General features: G+C 35.5%; 1 protein-coding gene across 4 annotated transcripts in view; it reads right to left on the bottom strand.

Annotated features, from left to right (window-relative positions):
• The window catches only part of LRRC7 (leucine rich repeat containing 7), a gene marked incomplete at both ends in the record, with an annotated part of 136,988 nt that overhangs the window by 65,636 nt on the left and 57,440 nt on the right, over positions 1 to 13,912 (bottom strand). For all 4 annotated transcript variants that reach the window (XM_083361113.1, XM_083361115.1, XM_083361114.1 and 1 more), the window contains 5 exons: positions 1,071 to 1,200; positions 9,647 to 9,719; positions 10,664 to 10,808; positions 12,744 to 12,818; positions 13,417 to 13,480. In XM_083361113.1, the coding sequence (XP_083217239.1) occupies positions 1,071 to 1,200; positions 9,647 to 9,719; positions 10,664 to 10,808; positions 12,744 to 12,818; positions 13,417 to 13,480 (487 nt within the window). The remainder of the gene's footprint in view (positions 1 to 1,070; positions 1,201 to 9,646; positions 9,720 to 10,663; positions 10,809 to 12,743; positions 12,819 to 13,416; positions 13,481 to 13,912) is intronic.

Genomic DNA, 13,912 nt, shown 5'->3' with positions numbered 1-13,912 from the left:
AGTTATACTTTACTCTTCTAATTATATACCTTCATGATTGGGTGTTGCAGCTATCAATCTCTCTCTTAATGTTGATAAAAGGGAAGAATCAGAAACTATTCTCATAATAGAAAAATCAGTTGAATCTAATGTCTGCTAAAGATGCAGGACCAAGAAGGTAGCTGAAGATGGAGGAGGGGAAGAATAAGATGATTTTTTTAATCATCTTTAACTGATTACTCTGACTGCTACAGAAGTTTATAGAAGCCAGGAAATGTATGGAACCTGACTCATGAAAACTTGGGTTTTCACTGAAAATTATGTTGTTTCTGTTGCAAAATTATTCTTCTGAAAATAATAGCAATAACAAAACGTTCATACACAGAATAAAAAAATATGCTTGATTCCATGATTAGAAAGGTTGAAAAGAAAAGTCCTTCCCCCAATGAAAAATTAAAACTTTTGAAATCATAATAGATGTGACATTATTGGCTTTTTCATTTGACAAAGAGTTTTCCAAAAACATACTACTACTAAGGAAGATAAATCTGAAAGCAAAATGAAATTGCTCCTTCTTGATTATGCTTATGGATTATGGATGCTAGGTGCTAGTAGTCCTTCAATTATTAAGGAAGGAAAGTCTCCAGTAATCCATTGGGTGCTTTTGCAATATAAATCATTGAGAAGAAATTATGCGGGATGGTTAACACAGTATTCATCTAACCATTGTTCTCCACATTACAGACCAATACAGACTTGATATTATGAAGAAGCTCCTTCAAATCTCCTGACACTCTTTTCATTTTCTCATTGAAATGTCTTAAACTGCTGCATTTTTCTAAACCGAAAGCAACTTAGTAGCACTTGATGGTTGAGGGAGGCATCAACAATACACTTACAATTAAATCTGGAACTATTGCAAACTAGAATATTTCAAACTCCACCTGGGTTTGGGATACTATCATTTCCCATTCAATCAATGACTAAAGCACACAATCCTGATACCTTTCAATAATGATACAAATGAAAAATTGTTTTAGATGAAGAATAGGCATTACTGAAGTAGATTGTATTTCCCAATAAATCCTTACTTCTCTGGGAAGTTCAGTCAGGAAGTTTTCATCTACAGCTAAAGTTCGGAGACTGTGTAGATAGCCAATGGTGGGAGGTAGAGACTCCAGTTCATTACAGCTGCAGTCAAACTCTTCTAATAAAGATAAACTGAAACGTTAAGTACATCTGTTAGTCTAGCTCTCAAAGGGATTAATCATTATTTTCTTTGCAATTAACTTTCTACATTCAGATTTGCGAACTACACAAAGAGGCATACAATTTTCTTACACTTTTTTTTTTGGAATTACAAAATAAAGATAGGCTGAAAGTACAAAAGGGCGAGAGATTTGGAGCTGCTTTCAAATTAAAGCAAGCAATAGACCATCAAGTACACTATTGAAGAACAAATCTTTTGCCTGTATCAGCCCAATCTAGGGCCATCCACATCATTACACACACACACACACACACACACACACACACACACAAACATTTGACAAGTAATTATTTGCTGTTTGTATTTTTACATAATTACTAAACCTTCACATAGAAATCTTCTTGCGTGAAAATATATATAGCTGTGTAATTCTGTACTACAACATGTACATAAATGAAACAGGAACGGTCAAATTCATAATTAAATAACTTTTATCAATAATTTTAAACCATCAAATCCTGTAAGAAAAATGACAAAAATTGAAGTTGAAGTATTATATACTTGTAACGATAATACCACATTTGATTTTTAAAACATGTTTCACTTTAATAAATTAATGATTTGTTGGTTGCTATTACTTGAACACTATATTTTCTTTAGTATCATATTGTTTGTTCATAATCATTTAATTCCAACTGCACTAAAACAGACCATGTAATAAAACAAAACTTTATACAGTATATCTTCCCACTTCCATTCTCTTGATGACTTTAAAGAATAAAAAAATCACAATTAAAGTTATGTTTCTTGCATCAGCCCTTGTAAATGAAGCATTCGAGGGAAATTTTATCATTTGCAGGAATGTTTTTTTTTCAGACTGATAGGTAACATTCTATATAGACCTTGTATCTGAAAAAGAAATACAGTGAAAAACAATTGCTGCTAAAAATATTTGGTGATCTGATTACAGGTAGTCCTTGACTTACAACAGTTCATTTAGTGACCACTCAAAGATACGTCATTGAAAAAAGTGACTTATGACAATTTTCCTCAGTTACAACTGTTGCAGCATCCCCATGGTTGTGATCAAAATTCACATGCTCGACAACTGACTCATACTTATGATGGTTGCAGTGTCCCAGGGTCACTGATCACCTTTTTTTAACCTTCAGACAATGGGGAAGTCAGATTCATTTAACAAACATGTTACTAACTTAACAACTGCAGGGATTCACTTAACAAATGTGGCAAAAAGGTCGTAAAATGGGATAAAACCTACTTAACAAATATCTCACTTAGCAACAGAAGGTTTGGGCTCATTTGAGGCCATAAGTCAAGGACTGCCTATAGTTATTATAAAATTAAAGCACATATATCAAAATAAGAATTTGAAGTTGTTTGATTAAGTACATCTTCATATTGTTATCTAAATTAGAACTTCAACAATTTCACTGGATTACCTTAGATGTCTACATTTGACTATTTACAAATATCTAAATCATCTCTGAATAATCTAGGAGAGGATTTGGGACAAAGAGCAGTTATTATTTAACAGGAATATCCTTGGCTACCAGTTTTTTTAATTTTAATTCCATTTATATCCCGCCCTTCTCCGAAGACTCAGGGCGGCTTACAAGCTTAGCAGTAGCCTTCGTTCTATGTATATGCCTGCTTATTAGGGCTTTCACACCCACACCCCAAGCGGCATTATTACAAAGTCAGCTTAATTGCCCCCAACAATCTGGGTCCTCATTTTACCTACCTCGGAAGGATGGAAGGCTGAGTCAACCTTGAGCCTGGTGGGATGCGAACCTGCACTAATTGCAGGTAGCTGGTGTCAGTGGCGTAGCGTGGGGGGTGCCGGCCGCACCGGGCTCAACATCTGGGGGGCGCGCTCGGACTCGCAGCTCTCTGCCCCTGCCTGGCTCACTCACTCTCTCTCACTGCAGTGCTGGCTGTGCGAATCCGATCCGAGCCGCCGGGTCACCGCCCACTGTGGAGGGGGGGTGCCAGGCCTGCAGTGCGGTTAGGGGGCGCAAATTACTTGCCTTGCCCCGGGTGCTGACAACCTACGCTACGCCACTGGCTGGTGTTACTTAAGGAGGCATTAGCCCACTGCTCCGCCAAGGCTCTGTTATGTAATATAGGCTGAAAGAGGACAAATCCTGACATCTCATAGCCAGGAATAATATGTTTTTCAGATGGCCAGATTCCAAACTTCTTTTTCACAAACCACCTGGACTGATGAAAAAGTACGAGCATCCTGTAAATCCCCTATTTCTTTTTTTGTCTTTAAAATTCTTTAATCTAAGGAATCTAAAACAACTGATCTATAACCAATTACCCATTTAGTTCCCCATATATTTTTTCTGCTAGTAGCTACTCAACTATACTTGCATGAAAGACTGAAAGCTACCATCCTTTTTAAAGCTATGTAGTGATTAGTGAACTACTAGGTTGCAAAGAGAACAGCTGAAGGCTTTGCTAGGCTTTTGATTTTATTATTTGTGCTGCCAAGCTGCCATTCAAACCAGAGAAAACAACTGTTTTGAAAGTTAACATTCAGACAAATTAGCTGAGATCCACTTTATGCTTGCACTAACAGAAGAAGCCAATCCAGCCATAAGCGTTGTACTTTAACAGACCACCTGGCAGAACAATCATGATTCATTCTCTCTACAGCATGCTAAAAGATGTCATATTCCTTTATAATTGTCATTATGGCCTGAAATAAAAAAAAGCTGGAACTATTACTGTAGAGAAACTCTTGTGTTTCTGATGATATCCATGGTAATATGACTCTAAACGTTAAACGTAATTTTATAGAAAGAAATGTATAGTCCTATAGTCTGCAAATTAATTATTCATTAATACAATGTTGAAATCATTTGTTTAGAAGTTGAACTAATAAAAAGAAACTATACATTAATATATTAATGATATATTTTATATCATTAACAATATAACAAAATTATCTATTACGGTTCCTCATTACTTTAAAATCAATTATTCTTATTGAACACTGTTCAGAGAAACTTGGCATTCTAAGACCAAATAGGTCTTAAGTACTGCTTAAATATTTTAAATCTCTTAATTCATGAGGTAGAAATTTGTATTTTAGATGTCTTCAGAAATTTCTCTGACCACTTAGTGGAAAGATCTGCTAAGATCTCTTTAAAAGATCCGTGCAAAAATGCCTTCCTTTACTGAAATATGAGAAGGGAGTCATAGGTCAGTGGCCAGGAAGGAAGTCAGATAGCTAGGTTTGCTGGCTGGCTATATACTGATAGAAGAGATTCCTAACTTCTTCTAACAAAATTCTTTGTCAAAGTAATGATTTTGTAAAAGCAAGATCTCTTGAACATCCCTTAGCCAGGTAGGGGTTGTGACGTAGAACTTAAGCAAATTCATCAAGCATACTAATATCTAGTCCCCTGTTGACTGATGGTTTCGCCCAATGATTTAAATGTAGATGTTAAGCAGGAGTCTCTTTCTCTCCTTCTCCCCGTCCCATCACCACCAGCTGGAACTGGCTGTGGAAAAAGAATGAGAACTACCACAACATTGTGTCTGTCCCTCTGCCTCCTCCTTCCTTTACCTACATATGGTCCAGAAAGATAACATGATCGGAGTTACTGAAAGCTGCTGAAAACCAGGACAATTGCACCATCATTATCCCACCTCTGCCACAGGTCGCTAATAGGGGTGATTCAATGCCATGTTTATTCTACATCCTGGCCTGAATCCTGATTAAAAAATGGTCTAGATTCACTTCATCTTAGTCCCTCTAGGCTGAAATCTTAACATGAATATTGGAGGAATGGTTCACACCAGTGCCTGCTTCTTGAGGAGAAGGATGAACCATTCCCTTACTCAAGGATGCATTCATTACCACATGGAGCCAGCCACACAGCCTTAAATTGTCAGCTGGGTCATGAGTTTAAAGGATAGGTGGCCAAATTAATTGCACCAAATATCTATCTCCTCTGGATTTACAGGGTTAAAAATATATCAGTTAGTGGAACAAGACCATGCCTTAGTCCAGCGGCTTCCCAATCTTTTGGATACCAGGGACTGGTTCCCTGGAGGGAGGTTTTTCTTTGGACCAGATGGGGCATGGTTTCGCATGCTGCCTGCATCCCATGGATGGGGTTCTGCCTGTTTGGGTGGCCCAGTTTCTGGCATGCCACAGACCAAGGTGGGTCCACGAACCGGGGGTTGGGGACCTCTACCTTAAGTCAATTCACATGGATTTATCCAGGCAGAGTCAAACTCTGAGTAGATTCGAGCAACTTTATCTGCCAAGTGCCTGGAATATTTCTCATAGTGGCCTCCTCAACACAGTGTGTCACTCTAAACAAGGCCACTGGGTGGCTACTCCCACTGCAGTAAGAATGGAAAAAATAACCATGTTTTGCTGCTCTTCTTGCCATAATGAAATTCCTAATGTGGCCCTTACATATGTTTAACTGGATTAAACTTGATTAACTATAGGAGCTGTGACTAGAGGGGCCTTCGCCCAGGTTCGTCTGGTGCGCCAGTTGCGACCCTATCTGGACCTGGATGCCTTGCGTACAGTCACTCATGCACTTGTGACCTCTCGTTTAGTCTACTGCAATGCCCTTGAGGACCACTCAGAAGCTTCAGCTGGTACAGAATGCAGCTGCGCGAGTTCTTTTGGGGGTCTCCTGATACTCCCATGTTACACCTCTGCTCCGTGAGCTGCACTGGCTTCCAGTTGCCTTCTGAGTGAAATTCAAGGTGCTGGTGATGACATACAAAGCCCTACATGGCATGGGTCCGGATTACCTACGGGAGCACCTACTGCCGGCGTCAACTTCCCTCCGTCTTGTACGCTCCCACAGAGAGGGCCTCCTCAGGGTACCACCGGTCAGAGAATGTCGGCTGGTGACCCCCAGGGGGAGAGCATTCTCGGTGGGCACACCAATCCTTTGGAACTGCTTACCGGCTGAACTACGGATGGCCCCCGACCTTCGCTCCTTCCGGCGTGATCTAAAAACTTATCTATTCGAACAAGCCGGCCTGGCCTGATGGGTTTGGGGTTTTAACATTATTTTAACTAACTTACCACATTGGGCACAATCATTTAACTTTAAATCTTGTATCCTGTATTCTTATTTTTATTGCCCTGTATACCACCCTGAGTCATTCGGGAGAAGGGTGGTATATAAATCAAATAAATAATAATAATAATAAATAATAACTGTATTTTATGTCAATAGTTTGCTGAATATTATCCAAAACAGATTTGTGTTAGAAATAGAAGATTTCTTACAATTATTAATATGAGAATGCATTCACAGAGCTTTTTTTATGAGATGCTGCATATAATTTATTATGTACACTTGAACTGACACTAAAATTCAATTTATAATCCATAATATTCCACACTGTCTGTTGCATGAATTGGCCTTGGATGCTAGCACTGAAAAGTGAGACCAGGAACAGTTAAGTATTATTTGTCAGAGATAATAAAATTTATAAATTCTTCAATAATGCCCCAACATGTTATAAGAAGAGCTGGACTTTTACATGGGAAAAATTGGCAAGGTTGCAAGCTTAACAGAATTGTAATACAATAATATATTTTTTAATTTTAATCATTTGTAAATTAAGCTAGCAATTGGAAATAGGTCTTTAACTATCATTTATAGACAACTTAAATAGGCCTATAGAATGTTTTTACTGTTCTTTTTCCCTAGAGTATAATAATAGATTTATTTTAGTAGGTTATGTAAAAATAAAGGAGTCCCTGCGGATTTTACTCCGCTAGTTGTAGCCGACTATACAGTGTGGTGTTTGTCTCTGTTTCAAAGCCACTGAACCAGCAGTGCCTGAAGATGTTTCCGTGGTCATGATTTTAGTAGATTACTGATGAATAATTATTCTCCCCACTATTATTTATCTGTTTGTAATTAGATCCAAACTCAATAAAACTTCCTTTAGGAGAATTTCAATTTATATCTTCTGTTTATAATAATAAAATGCAAGGACCATTAATATTCACAAGAATCATAAAAATGCATTATCCAGATATAATACATTTTTTTAATGTTTTACGCATACAATGTTTTGCACTAAGAAAATTATCATGTCAGAAAAGAGTTTAGCCTTTTACATAGTATTGCAATCCACTATCATTTTGTATAAATGTTTTAGCTGAATGGTATAGGTTTTATCGAGAAATATTATCTACTGTTAGCTATGCAATGCCTCTTGCATTAATTTCATTTCTATGAAGACTTACTAGATGTGAAAATATCTTATTTTTGCTCCCTATGTTGTGTTTTAAGCAATAGAGAAAGAGCTGAAAAATCAAATCTTGAACTTTTAAAAAGATCCTGCGATTCTTTCCACACCACTTCATCAAAATGCCTTCTTATGTGCAATATACTTTGCAAAGGAAAAATAAATACACATCATTGCAAAGATTAAGGGAGCCATTAGCAGCAGGAGAGTCTAGCTAATTACCATTTAAGCAGGCAGACCTACTAACTCCAGACTTTGAGTTGATACTCTAACCATGTTCAAAACTGTCATTTATCTGGAATTAGCAACACGATCACCCACAGGCTAGTTCACGCTGAGCTCATTTCCACCAATTATGCCCTTCTCACAATAAAAAGATTTGTCTCTACTCCACAGAAAGCAATAGCATGATACTATACCAAATCAGTTTCTAGGAAGATTTTAACGCTTCAAGATCATTTGATGTTTTTATAACAATCACAAACATATTTGTAAAGAATTAGATGGTTTCTAAGCCAAGCAGTTGATATGTTGATTAATGGAGAAGAAAGGGGACTGCCTGAGTGTGTAAGATCCTACTTTGACCAAGAGGGTTTTTCTATGACTCCCATCAAGAAGTTCTATAAAAAATCATATATTCTGTGCTAAGTTGGCGAGACTCCATGAAAATATATCTTGTGCGTGAATTCATAATAATGAGAGACAGTTGAGGGAATGGGTTGATTTCCTCTGTTTATGTTTTGCTTTAAAATATTTAAGTGTGTTTTAAATGAAAAAGCTGGAAAATACTTTCAGGTGAATCAAATATACTGTAACTGATTTGGTGATGTTTTTAGTGCTACTTATATGATGGTTAGCCTTTGTGCAGGGATAAAAATTATGGTCACTTCTAATTGAAAATATCAAAAAGGATTCAGCCTTATTAAAACAGTGCAGGTAGTATTTGACTTACAACAGTTCATTTAGTGACCATTAGAAGTTACAACGGAATTGAAAAAAGTGACATGACCGTTTTTCATACTTACGACCGTTGCAGTATCCCCATGATCATGTGATCAAAATTCAGATGCTTGGCAACTGACTCATATTTATGACAGCTGCAATGCTTTGGGTTATGTGATCAGCTTCTATGACCTTCTGACCAACAAAGTCACTGGGGAAACCAGATTCACTTAACAACCATGTAACTAACTTTACAACTGCAGTGATTCATGTAACAACTGTGGCAAGAAAGGTCATAAAATTGGGCAAAATAATCAAAAAATGTTTCACTTAGCAACAGAAAATTTGGACTCACGTGTGATCATAAGTCAAGGACTACCTGTAGTTGCCAGTTACATCACTGAAAATAAATGATTCAGCAAATAATTTAAATCTGGTACATCAGGTGATGGCAGTTCACAAAACATCATCAGCATGAGAAAGAAAGAGAAATAAGACTCTTTCTGTCAAAGTAATTTGATCAGTAAACCCACCTACAATACACATAATGTACATATATGTACATAAAGGTTTTTCTCGGTTCTCACTATATTTCTGCTAAAATGTTAATTTTATAACTTAACACAACTGCATAAGTTGCTTACTACACTGATACAAATTTTTAATTTATTAATTCATTAGATGTATATGCTAGTTTCCTCTGGAGGCTCAGGGTGGCGTGCACAGTGCCCTCTCCTATTTTTCTAAACTTTTGTTAAGCAATTTGCACTCTAAACAGATACAACATACTGTCAGTTTCTATTCAGTAAAGCAAATGGCAAAATTTTATTTAAAAGATATTACAATATTAAAAATAGTTCAGATGTTTGTTTAAAACAATAGGACCAAAACCAAATACACGTTTAAAGTATATTTAAACACATCATAAACCTGGTTCCTTGGATCTTGGTCTTTGCTATTTTCAAACCAGTTGACTTAATTTAAACATGAACAAACATTAACTGAAATCAATAAATCAGTGGATTTTTTAAAAAAACCCCAATATCCTTAACTTGATTTCCTCAAGTAGTTACTTATATAGAGACATTTATGGGGTTTTGGTCTTGCACAGAACAATAAACAATAAACATTTTAGCAGGAAATCTGTACCAAGAGCTCATTGAAGAAAAGGAAGAAAAGGAAATAAGCGTTTTCTCTTTGTTAACATATAACCAAATTAAAAGTTTTAAAATATTTTCCACTTACTTTCCAATAGCATTGGGCAGAACTGTGAGTTGATTGTCATCTACTTTCAAAGTAGTAAGTCTTTTCAAGAGCCCTGGAGAGAGAGAGAGAGAGAGGAGAGGAGAGAGGAGGAGGGGTGTGTGTTGTTAAATAGTTGGTTAATGTTTCTTAATACTGGTTAAGAGAGTTAGAATAAAAGGGATAGTGTAAGCAAATACTGCATTTGTTTTGCAATGCAAAGTGCAGCTTTTGTTGTTTGGTAGTTCTGAGTACTATGTTATGATACCTATTAAAAATGTATGAACAGAAGTGACTTGAAATAACAGGATTGAAAGAAAGAGAGAGAGAGAGAAAAAAAACACACCAACAGGATCTGACAGATCAACTGAAAGTGTTCTTTTCCATAGAAGTGACTTGAAATAACAGGATTGAAAGAGAGAGAGAGAGAGAGAGAGAGAGAGAGAGAGAGAGAGAGAGAGAGAGAGAGAGACAGGATCTGACAGATCAACTGAAAGTGTTCTTTTCCATACGTAGATAAACACACTACTTTTCCAAAGATACTTCAATTTTTCTGCTGCCAATACAGTGCATCTAAATTAATTGACATCCATTTAAATTAATTCCTACATTATGCCTTTTAAAATGCAGTTTGAAAGTTATATCTGAAGATGTTAATTTTACATACTGTGAGAATAATTATTCTTGGTGACATCTTCTAAATCAAATTACTATATCTATTGTAAGATACATTATGAAACAAAAATATTAATGCTATTGAAATCTTTTAAGAAACATACTCAAGCATGAGTTGTCATGTAGGAAAATGATATACTGAGCAATTTAATGAATGCATTTTTTAAAATTTTGAAGCATGACATGAAAATTTGTTTTCTTGAATTTTAATGTAAGAGCAGTATATAATTTTCAAGTTAAAGTTGCTTATGCTTACTGGTTTTTTCTTTACTATTGAGACAAATCTAAATGAATTTCATCTATTACCCCAACCCAATTCCAGAGTAGTCATTATTTAGTCAATACCTATAGAATCTGGCAGTTGTTGTAGCATATTTGATGACAATAGTAGATCTTCAAGGGCTTCACATCCTGATATGTCCAGATCTATACTTTCTATCCTATTTTTTGACATATCCAAGTATATCAGTTGTTTTAATCGTCCTATAGACTTGATAAGATTACATAAGAATATAGTTAGTTGATTCAACTATTCATTGCAGTTACTAATATTTAACACAGTAATACACTACAAATTTAAAAGTTAATGAACAGGCAATGTTAATTTACTGAAGCAAAAGTAAACTGTCTTGATATCTGATTAAATGGAAATACTAACCAAAATATATTCTAATATGTTTTTTGTTTGAAGCTATAATTATTAAGTTTTGAATATTTTGTATAACTTCCATATGAAGCAAAGGTGATCATAAAAGAGCATAATATACTTCCACCTATGGCCGACCGAATGTAGTTTTTTAGATAATAGACCTGTAATATGTGCTCTCTACTGGAACTAGTGGAAAGGGCAGATGAATTCTGGGAGACAGTCCATCGAGTAACCTTGGCCCCATGCAATGGAGGGCTTGAATTGGACCCAATTGTAATGTGGGTTCTTCCAGAAACATACATAATTCCTCATGCATTTTGCATCACCTGAAGTTTCTAGATATGCTTCAAGGGCAATCCTTGCACAGCACATTGCAGTTCAACTAGGAAGTGACCAGAGGATGAGTGACTGTGAGTAGAGCTCCTCACTGTAGGAATGAGCACAAGTGGCACACAACAGAAAGTTGTGCAAAGGCCCTCCTAACCAATATGGGGAATATATTAGAACAGGCATGCTGCATGCCCTTCTATGTTATTGGAAGGCACCAAACATATAGTCTATTTATTCATTTATATTGGATTAAGGTACACATTTTGGTAAGCATTCTGGTCTCTTTGATACTACACTACAATATTGTGCCCTTACAAATGGCAGTAACTGTTGCAGTCTCAAAATAGTATAATCAACTCATTATTTAAATCTGGAAAACCTGGTCTCATCTGAAATGATGGACCTTTGACAAAGACATCCAGCATGATTTAATCAAAGCTCCAACTTTCTCTGTATTGCCTTTCTATGGAAGACTGCTCTCTTATATTAAATATTTAGCAAATATTCCTTGCCCAGCTCACAAGACGGCTTTTATTCTCTACTGCTATATACAGTAGTGATATTGATCTTGTTAAAAAACAAGGTCATAATTTTCCTGTTAAAGTCCTTACTCAGTGGAGAAAATAAACAATTTGTCATGTGCTCTTGGTGTTGTCTCTTTTGAACAGCATGGCAAACTGAATTAATAACAATTCTTAATCTGCACTCATGCTAATTTGGAGATTATTTGTTTCATTTTACGTAAATATCTCCAGAAACATCACTAAACTTGTTGCAGTTGACATTCTTTTGGCCTTATGGACATAATAAAGATTTAGTTGATTTTCAATTGCCATAGTTACCGATCTAACAATTTTGTTAATTTGCTTCTTTTAAAATTTATTCTTTTATGTTGATCTATTCTTTTATTAATTTCTCTTTGTTTTCATATGAGTGTTTCTTCCTTCTTCCTTTGGATTTATGTACTTTTACTATTAAATCTGTATATTACTGAAATTCTCCTCTTTGTCTGTGTGTAACCTTTTAACTAGGTGAAATGGTCCCTCTTAGGGCAACAATTTCTAAACCAAAGTACCTCAAATAGGCTAAATTATAGAATGCATCCAAAATACAGAAGCCAGATTCTGGTGGAACAGAAATTGGGCAAATTGTATAATATATTTTGTAAAATAAAAGTCAATGGATATTTTATGATATAATAAAAATGTCTCAAAAATTTCCTGTGGTCAACTTGATGTTTGACTGTGCCACACAGTTCAACATGGGCTATTTTCAATGCAAATTCATGTGTCAATATCTCCCTGAATTTTTAAGAACTTTTTCAGTGAAAGCAGTACCAAAATAACTTCAATAAAGAAAAATGATCTGCACTTCCAAAATATATTTATTATACAATTCTGTAATATTATATAGTTCATGTGTACATATATGTATATACATACATACCCCAGGTAATGTTTGAAGTGAATTGTTGTCCATCCATAATTCTTTTAGGTTTTGTATTTGTTCCAGAACTTCAGGCTGTAAAAAAACATGTTTTATGTAAACATACACTCTTAAGTGATTATTACATTAAATATTATTGAAATTTCCTATTTTGATTTACAAGTGGTTTAATTAGTCTATACCTTAGTTGGTCAACTGAGCATCAATCTGATACTCGTTAGAACTGGGAGGAAAAGTTAGCAGCCCAAATAACAATAGTAGATCGGGATAAACATTTTACAGCTCTAAACTTTTAAATATGAGTTATAGAAAGTATAAGCCTTTATTTTAGTACTTTCCCACATTATCCCACAAAGCTTACAGCACTAGGTACAATAAAAAAAGAAATATCTAGTTATATTTCTGATTCTCCTATTCTCTTCTAAAAAAAGGTTCACAGACAGAAATAGATTTATTATTACCCCATAGCTGATTTTTAAAGTCATCTACACAGAACAGAAATTTATTCAACTTTCAGAGGAAACTAAATAGTGCAGTAACTTTTTTTTCTCAGGGGAGCAAATTTGCCTTAAAGAAAATAAGAATGTGGATCACTAGACTGAGGGTTTGTATATTAAATGATTGCTTCTTTTAGAATGGTTATTTTGTTTGTTTTTGAACAAATGTTCCTTACCAGTTCAGAAAATTCATTATTACCCAGGTCAAGCCTCTCCAGCTGGGTCAGTTTTTGCATTGACCTACAAAAAAGCGAAGACAATTATAAGCATTTCATTTAATAATAAATTTAATAAACCTACAGTATGCAAAATGATAAGGCATGCATTGTTATTCACATAGTTAAATCTAAAAAAGTCATAGCAGTCAGCAATTTTTTTGTCCAATGAAGAAATTGCTGCTTTTATTATAAAAGTACTTTTGGGCACATAATTTTATTATGGATCAAAGATCTCTAAAGCTTAAAATACATGATATTGTGTGAATTAGCTCTCATTTTATTTAAACTGAGGTTTTAAATCTGTACCGTATTTCCCCAGCCCGATAATAAGCTCTAGCTTGATTTTTTGGGGTGGGCCTAATATAAGCTCTACTCCAAAATTAAGCCCTAGTTTTGGGGCGAGGCACACCCCTAAAAATCAAGGTAAGGCGGGGGTGTGTGTTAAGCTGCCCCA

The sequence above is a fragment of the Vipera ursinii genome (genome assembly GCF_947247035.1).
Source record: "Vipera ursinii genome assembly, chromosome: 3".
Taxonomy (NCBI): domain Eukaryota; kingdom Metazoa; phylum Chordata; class Lepidosauria; order Squamata; family Viperidae; genus Vipera; species Vipera ursinii.
Note: the sequence above shows the minus strand (reverse complement) of the source record. Positions and strands in the feature narration are given on the sequence as shown.